The 9,103-nt window shown below is 39.6% G+C and overlaps 1 protein-coding gene across 1 annotated transcript in view; it reads right to left on the bottom strand.

Annotated features, from left to right (window-relative positions):
- LOC102737599 (lysozyme-like protein 1) overlaps window positions 1–4,345 on the bottom strand; it is a 5,691-nt gene extending 1,346 nt beyond the window's left edge. Inside the window, exons 1-2 of the mRNA XM_081819187.1 lie at window positions 4,207–4,345; window positions 3,553–3,711 (exon numbers count right to left, since the gene is read on the bottom strand). Coding sequence (XP_081675313.1) covers window positions 3,553–3,711; window positions 4,207–4,345 — 298 coding nt within the window. The remainder of the gene's footprint in view (window positions 1–3,552; window positions 3,712–4,206) is intronic.
- Window positions 4,346–9,103: the final 4,758 nt, after the last annotated feature.

The following is a 9,103-nucleotide window of genomic DNA, read 5'->3' as shown; positions in this document are numbered from 1 at the left end:
GGCCTGGTGGTGGGTATTGAGGAGGGCACGTTCTGCATGGAGCACTGGGTGTTGTGCACGAACAATGAACCATGGAACACTTCATCTAGAACTAATGATGTAATGTATGGGGATTAACATAAGAATAAAAAAAAATATATTCATTCTACACTCACAACATATTGACAATTCAGCTAGCATAAAATTTTAGTTTGGAAATAATTCTTCTTCAAGATTTTAAAGACATTACTCTATTTTCTTCTAGCTTCTAATATTGATATTGAGAAGTCTGATGCTACTCTGATGCTTGAGCTTTTGTATGGAACATGTTTTACTCTTTCTTTGAAGACTATATTGTATTTTATTTCTCTCCAGTTTTCTGAAATTTCATGAGGACGTGCCTTAGTGTGAATCTATGTTAATCGACTGTACTGGTTATATGATGGATCCTATAAATTGGAAACGCATGCCCTTCAGTTCTGGAAATGTTTTTTAAAGATTTCATTCTATCTACTGTTTCTCTTCTATCCTGCTGAAACTTGTATTATTCAGATCCATTTATTTATCATATCTTTATTTCTCCTATTTTCCACCTATCTCTTTCTTTTTCATTCTGCTTTTAGAGAGATTTCCTTAATCTTATCTTCCAACTTTTCTATTGAGTTTTTTTGTGTGTCTGTAATCATATTTTGAATTTCTCGGAGCTTTTCTCCAAATATTTCTTTTTTAATAAAGCATCCTTTTCTTGTTTCATTGATAAGACATGTTATCTAGCTGAAAATATCAATGACACTTCCCTTTTTCATTTGAAATTTTCATTTCCCTGTATAATCTCTGCTTTCAACAAGTTACTTTTATCTGATTTTGTTTTTTGTTTTGTTTTGTCCCATTCTTTCATGTCAATGACACTTATATGAAGTCTGATGATCCTTGTTTATCTGCACTTATTTAAGAAAGAGAGACTAAAAAGCTGATTAGGAGTTCCGTACACAGACACGGGGATTTTCAACTGTGTATCTCCCTATAGGGGAAGTCTGGCTAGTTTTGTTCATGGAGAGCTCCTACTCAGAATCTTTAGCTATGTCCTTTTCATCTATGTGAATTCTCCAGAACAGAATCTTCCCTTCTGGAGAGTCTAGCCTGATTTCCATCATTCTAGGATTTAAGTGGAGGAAAGTGCCTGGGACTATGGAAACTTTAATCTCCCATGTCTTCAGTATGGAACTCTCACTTTCACAGGTTGTTGAGGTCCCTCAGTTGAGAGATTTTCTACTTACTCTGTTCAGAAAGGAAAGCTCCAGTATTCTGCCAGGATTGAGGATGAGAAGTCAGTAGCTGAATGGAGTCAGGAAGGGAATCTGATGGTCTAGATGTTGCTTAATTGGACTTCCCATCAATCCTCTTATTTTCTACCTATTTTCATTCCAGTTTCCAGAATTAGCTGATCCTGCTGATTTCTGAGCCCTTTTAGGATTCTATGGTTGCTTCTTGGCTTTCCCACTGTCAGTTTAGGACTCAAATTTCTCTAATTACTAAATTAGCCAGTACTTGTCCTCCTGCTTTTCAACTTCTAAAAATGTACATGTCCAGTTGTGGTGGTTAACTGGAAGACTCCATTGGCAAGCTCTTGGGGAATGCTAATGAAATTGGCCATGGATGGGGAGAGGTTTAAAAGTCATACCTCTAGGAAGGTGAAAATACTGAACTAGTTTTAGCCCAGAAGGTAAAAAAGTAAAGATAAGAAATATCTACTAGTCATGTTCAAGCTTTTAATAAGTTTCTATGTATAAAAGTGAGCAAATTTGTTTTAAATAAATCCAGAAGGAAAAACTAGAATTAATGGAAGAAAGCTAGAAAGAGGTAGATTTTGGCCTAACAGAAAAATGTTCTAAATTAGGAATTGATCGACAATTGTATGATCTGCTTCAGGAGTTAGTGAGCATTCTCTTGTAAAGTAGGTGTAGGGAAAACTTATTAGAAAATTAACACATTGTTCAATCATTCATACATTCAAACATATGTACTGATTATCCTGTTTGTGTCAAAGAGAAATTAAAAGTTTATTTCCTGCTCGTAAGGAGTTTGTCACAGAATATCTTATAACTCTTTGTCTTCACCCTTGCTCCTCATTCCTTCTATCTATCTATCTATCTATTTATTTTTTATTTTTTGAAGATTTTATTTATTTATTTGACAGAGAGAGACACAGTGAGAGAGGGAACACAAGCAGGGGGAGAGGGAGAAGCAGGCTTCCCGCCGAGCAGGGAGCCCGATGCGGGGCTCGATCCCAGGACTCTGGGATCATGACCTGAGCTGAAGGCAGACACTTAATGACAGAGCTACCCAGGCTCCCCCCTTTTATTCATTTATTTAATGAATATCTTTTGAACTCCAAAACTCTGGCTAGGCACCCCTCTGGGCATTGAGAATATATCAGTGAACAAAACAGATAAAATTCCTGCCTTCATGGAGCTTATGTTGTAGAGAGAGGGCAGGATCTGTTGAGCATCTCTTGCCTGTTCTTCTCCATGTCCCCAGCCATGACCATCATTCAGGTCTTTCTATCTCTCACCTCACCACTTGCAATGGCAATATCTCATACCCTGCTTGCAGATTAATCCTTCTGGAGCAATGCTTAGTCAACGACCTCTACTGATTTCTTATCGCAGGCAGAAATCAGTACATACGTCTTACCTGGCTTCCCAGGCCCTTCATAGTCAGGTAGTAATCAACCGCTCCAACCCCATGTCCTGTTACTTGTCTTCACATCCCCTTTGTTCCAGATAACACAAATGTCTCACTGCTCCCTGTGTGTGCCCCATACCTTCTTCCCACCATGCATCTTTTGGCTTTTGTTTTTCTCTTTACCTGGAATGACTCTTATCTATCTCTGAATGTCCAAATCTTACCTATCTTCCAAGTCTTAGATCAAATATCATTGTGTCTACAAGACTTTCCATGACTTTATCAATGATGTCTTTGTCCTCTGAAGTCCACAACACTCAACCCACACCTGTTTATAGTCCTTTAACTTCCTAAAGCATATATTCTTTTTCCAAATACCTGAATTCATGTCTGATGCTTTCTGCCAGCCTCAGTTCTGTGCACACATATATTTCTTAAATGATTGAAGTAGAAGCCTTGGAAGTGAATTCTAGCTTAATTTCTACTGTTTAAGAAATGTAAAGTGTATTTATTTGTCTCATTCTCTACAAAGAAGTATAAATGCATACTTTGAGTAAATTGCTTTATGGAAAGCAGTTGGCAAGTAGCTTTCTCCTTCTTATTGAACATATTTAATGTCTCTATGCATGAAAGAATAAGGTCATTTTTCCACCCCTCCGTTTTTATGGTTGTTTCACAAAAACCATCCTAGAAGGAATAAGTCATCTTTGGGCAAGTAGGCCACAGGACTGTGAGTGTCACCCTGGGGAACTGTTGAATAATTTATTGGCAGGGTATAGACCTACTTGCACATCTACTCCAAGTTTTTGTCAAAGCAGAAAATGGGTAGACATTCCATTATCTGCTTTTACTCCTGAGAATGTTATTTTTGGAAAATCAAAACCGTACCTGTGCAGGCAACGTGACAGTGGTTCTTCTCTTGCAGCTTACCCCGTCTGCACCACGTGAAACTGTTTATCTGAAAAATGCCATAGTCAATGCTCCCATCCTCTAGCTCAGTCTGAGCTGTTGTATTGTAGTGGCTCTCAAAGTAGGCCATGCAGATCCCTAGCGGGAGAGAAAGCCAGAACTGCCAGTAAAAGAAATGCATTTTTTTCTCCCACTCTGCTCTTAGACGAGAGCTCCCTTAACCATGTTACAATAACGCTGTGGTCCTAACAGACCTTGGGGAGGGACAGGGCAAGTAGCACACCCATGGGGCACTTCCGAAGCTGCACACCTAGTCCGCGGCTGCACCTGAACTAGGCCAGAAGTCAGGTCTGTCCCTACCAAGCCAGCAAGGGGGGGCATTGTTTTCTCCTTCCCTTGTTGGTATCATTCACGCAGGACTCCAGGAGTGAGGACATGACGGGTAGGGAGGAGGAGAGGTGCCCCAGAGAGCATCATTTGAGGAGAACTTATGGATAGCTAGCAGGTGTCCCTGGGGAGGGGGGCAGCGAATGGAAGAGCTGGGGACAAGCCAAAGTTGGGGGGTTGGGGAGACTTTGGAATCTCAGCAGGGAGATCAAAGGTAGAAAAAGAACAGGAAGGAAGAAATCTCACAGTTTCCAAGGCTAAAGCCCTGGTAATTGTCAAGGCCAGCCCTCGAAAATATTTTTGCCAGTTTACAGCGAGTGTAGACTTTGGGCTCAGTGACCGTGACCAGGCAGCCAATCAGGGCCAAGATGACGGCAGTCTTCATCCCCAGGTCTGTTGGAAGCGGAGCCTGTGAAAGATCAGGAGACCAGGTCAAACAATCTTGCTTTGTCCTGAGTCCTAAGATTCAGTCTGTTGCCACTGAGAACTTAAATTCTGCCACGGTTGTGGGTGGCTCTGCCTAGATGTTTTCTGTTACTTTCATTTTATTTATACTTATTTGAATTTTTAAATTTTAAAAAACTGTTTTATCCATTATAATTGATAGTGTTACATTAGTTTCAGGTGCACAACATGGTAATTTGACAAGTTATGAGTTTATACATTGTGCCATGTTCACTGCAAGTGCAGCTACCCATCTGTCACCATATACCACTATTACAGTATCGATTATATTACCTTTGCTGTGTCTTTTATTCCTGTGAATATTTATTCATCCCATACCTGGAAGCCTGTGTGTCCCTCTCCCCTGCACCCATTTTGCCCATCCCTCTACTTCCTGTTTCTTTTAATCATTCAGAACCAGCATGGGGGAAACCAAAGTACAGGAATATACAGTACAAGGAAGGAATGAGTGCAGATACTTTTCTACATGGTCACTTTCTTTTTTTTTTTTTAAAGATTTTATTTATTTATTTGACAGAGAGAGACACAGCGAGAGAGAGAGCACAAGCAGGGGGAGTGGGAGCCGGAGAAGCAGGCTTCCCGCCAAGCAGGGAGCCCGATGCGGGGCTCGATCCCAGGACCCTAAGCCGAAGGCTTAATGACTGAGCCACCCAGGCGCCCCTACATGGTCACTTTCAAGTAAATGCTATTATGTTCCTGGGATTGGGCAAGCACAGAAATGAACCCTCCTTCACTGATGTCCAGTTAGAAATCACAGGGGGTGATACATACCCAGGATTCTCATTTTTGTTCTATGAATAGAAAAAAATAGAATACGGAGAGTGAAGCATTCTCTATGTATGTGGAAACACACACCCCAGTTTCAACCAGAGATGAAATACACACGGGTCTGCATGGACAACTTTAAGATTTGTTATTTGAGGCTTGATTGAAGCAAGAAGATTTAGCACCTTGTCTTTCATCCAATCTCTTAATACTGCTCCAAATGTGGAAGTATTGTTTCAAAACTATCAGTGTTATATTGCAAATGCAATGTTTTTCTGAGTTCTTTCATCGCTACTTCGCGGGCCCCCCTAAAAGTCATGGTATTGACCGATGAGCAAGGGGGATTGATGACCATGGGTCATGAGCGGAGGGAAGTGTTGGTGATGGAGTAAAGAGGCCATAAAGAGACCCCCACTGAATTGTCTGAACTGCCGTCCACTTACAAATTAAGTGGCAGAGATTTCCATGCCTTGCTGGCTATTGGTTTTCTAGAAGTGCTTCCTCTCTTGAAGCAGTGTCTTCCCCAAATACAGCAACCTTGCTGGGATAGGGGTGGAGTGAAATTTCTGATACTGAACATGATATTCATACATATTTTCACCCAGCATCATTTTCTGCCCCACCTAGAAATTTCTAAAGTTATTAGTTTCCTCTCTTAGAGTTACATTCTCCAATTGATAGGTGAGGCTAAAATCAGGGCTGAGTATTCAGAAGGGCCAGAAGAAGAATCACTATGAAGTCTTTAACTAAGCAGGGGTACCTGGGTGGCTCAGATGGTTAAGCGTCTGCCTTCGGCTCAGGTCATGATCCCAGGACCCTGGGATCGAGCCCCGCATCGGGCTCCCTGCTTGGCGGGGAGCCTGCTTCTCCCTCTCCCTCTACTCTTCCCCCTGCTTGTGCTCTCTCTCTCTGATAAATAAATAAATAAAATCTTAAAAAAAAATAAAGTAACTAAGCAATAAGGTAACTACATGTCATCTAGGGTATATAGAATACATACTGGTGAATAACAAGGGTCAGCAAACCAGGCCTGCTTTTGTAAGTAAAGTTTTATTGGAACAATGCTATGCCCATTTGGTAATATAGAGTGTATGGCTGCTTTTCGCAGGGTTGAGTGGTTGTGTTAGAGAAAATATAGACCACAAATCTAAAATACTTATTATCTGGCCCTTTTCAGGAATGGTCCGTGATGTAAGCAGTGAGTTGTATGCCAGGCACTGAGAGGGAGACACGTGAGGTTTACTATGCAGAGCTTACCAGTTAGGTTGGTTTCCATCCCCTGCCTTAGAATCACACTGGTAGCAAACAAAACAAAACAAGACCCCACAGCAGTGGTAGCCCCAAACACAATGTTTGGTGTCCTTCAAGCTAGAGGTTGCCATTGCTGGTTCTTTGGGACAGGTGGCTTCATTGGAATACTTCAGGTCTTATCAAAAAGGCAGATTCCTGGGGCCTGCCCCAGAGAGCCTGCTCAGGTAATTCTGTGAAAGGAATACTGCTCTACTTACTCAATCAGTGATTGGCAGCTCGCATGAGCTTCCTGCACCCCATGAAGCCATCTCTGATTCTTAAAAGGCACAAGTGATCTGTCTTCAACCAGGAATCTTTCTTCAGAGCCTTAGAGAGAAAAGAATTCTTAACTCTTGTTCCCAACTACTCAGAGATTCTAGAATCCCATTTCTTGGGAGTTGGGTGATAACCACATTCTGGGCCTTCCTTACCTCTCTCTCTTTTTTTTCCTCCTCCCCAACAGCTCTCCTCACTTTCAACTCCACCAGGGCCTCCCATCCAAGTGCAAGCTTCTTTCTCAGACAACAGTTTCCAAACTTGATCACAAATCCCACCAATAATGAGCACGTACCCCTAGTAGGTATATATCAAATTATGAATCACACTCACATTCTTCTCTACTAATGTTACATAAATTATAAACATACATGAAACTAAAATTTGAAAAGAGATGAGATAGAGGTGAAATTAACATTTAAAAATTATATTAATAGCACAAAATGTCATTATAATTTGTTATTATTAATAAAATATTTTTAGTGAGATCAGCAACACAACTCAAAACATAGGCAAGTGATCTGAACAGACATTTCATCAGAGAAGACAGGAAGATGGCAAATAAGCATGAAGAAAGATGGTCAACATCTTTTGGCATTAGGGAAATGTAAACTGAAACCAAAATGAAATACCACTCACACCTCTTAGAATAACTAAAATCAAACAGACAATACAAAATGATGAAGAAGCTGTAGATCAGTGAGGAGTCTCATTTATCCTTGGTGGAAGGCAAAATTGTATAGTCACTTTGGAAAACAGTTTGGCAGTTCTGATAAAGTTAAACATAGACTTTCCAATCACATCAACAATCACACTTCTGGTATTTATCCAAGTGAATTGAAAACTTGTATTCTCATGAAAAGTTAACCTACATTTATAACAACTATTCATAATCACTAAACACTGAAGACAACCAGATGTCCTTCAATAGGGGAAACTATAAAAAATTTGGCATATCCATTCAGTGGAGTACTACTCAGCAATAAAAGGAACAAGCTATCAATTCCCACATCATGGATGAATTTCAAGTGCATTTTGCCTAATAAAAGAAAAACCCAAAAGACTTTATATTACAGGATTTCATTTATGTGACATGATGAAAAAGACAAAACTGTGGGATTGAAAACAGATCAGTGTTTGCCAAGGATTAAGGGTGGGTTTGACTACAAAGAGAATGAACAAGGGAAATTTTAGTTCAATGAAACCATTCTCTATGGTCCGGGAGTATGCGATGCATGATTCTATGAATTTGTCAAAACCTATTGAACTGTGCACCACATGAACTTTGTTGTATGCAAATTAAAAAAATCAACCAGGATGTTGGGTGATCCCAGGGTGTAATGCAGACTGTGACAAATCTAACTGTATTACAAATGTGGGAGATAATCTCATTGAAGGGGTGGGAAAAGTGTTACTGATCTAGATAATTTTGGAAAACAGTGTTTTCACTGGATATTTCAGTCTAAGGACAAAAAGATCTGTATATCAACACTATAATAAATTAGTTTCTCAGAGGGGTAAGAGTTAACAATTCTAAAACTATTTTACTTGTATACTAGGATTAAACAAGTGAGTAAGTAAATTATGGATAATGGGAGCCAGATTTTACACTGTCAGGAAGAAGTTACAAATAAGCAAAAGAAGAAATTGAGAATGAACCCCAGGGTGCTGGGTTAGAGTCAGAGATTATCTATCTATCTATCTATCATCTATCTATCTATCTATCTATCTATCTATCTATCTATCTATCTACCTACCTATCTTCAGATAGATCCACACATGCACACACACATGTATACACACAGACCTATATTTTTCCCTATCTTTCATATGTTCAATGGATGTATCTTCACTATATCTATTGAATATATATACTTATATATCTTTTAGCTTTGATAGAGAAATAAATGTAGGTTTGTGTGTATACATGACTTAGTATATACACATTTATTTCTTAACTCCATCTTCCGAGAGGACCTAGAAAACGTGACACTCAGTAGCAATGAGCACACTCTGGACCCAGATCTTACTTCTAGCATCATTCTCTAATGAAGGAAACCAGGACTTCTTGGAAAATTGACTGATTTCAGGACTGGGGCATGGAAAATGCAAGACGAGCCTGGGGCATCTTATTAGTGCTAGATATTGAGGAAGTGCTTAAAAAGAGAAAGATGGAGAGAGAGGTGTATTATATCTAAGGGACAGAGGAGCCAAACTGAAAGAACTTTAATGGCCAAAGCTGGAACAATTTGAACAACCAAATAAATAACTATAGTATTGGATTATAACTCAGGAAATAAAATAAATATCTATGAGTGCATACTGATATAAATAAATGCTTGGATAA

Source organism: Leptonychotes weddellii, chromosome 5 (assembly GCF_054177405.1).
Source record: "Leptonychotes weddellii isolate Sample4059 chromosome 5, ASM5417740v2, whole genome shotgun sequence".
Lineage (NCBI taxonomy): Eukaryota > Metazoa > Chordata > Mammalia > Carnivora > Phocidae > Leptonychotes > Leptonychotes weddellii.
Note: the sequence above shows the minus strand (reverse complement) of the source record. Positions and strands in the feature narration are given on the sequence as shown.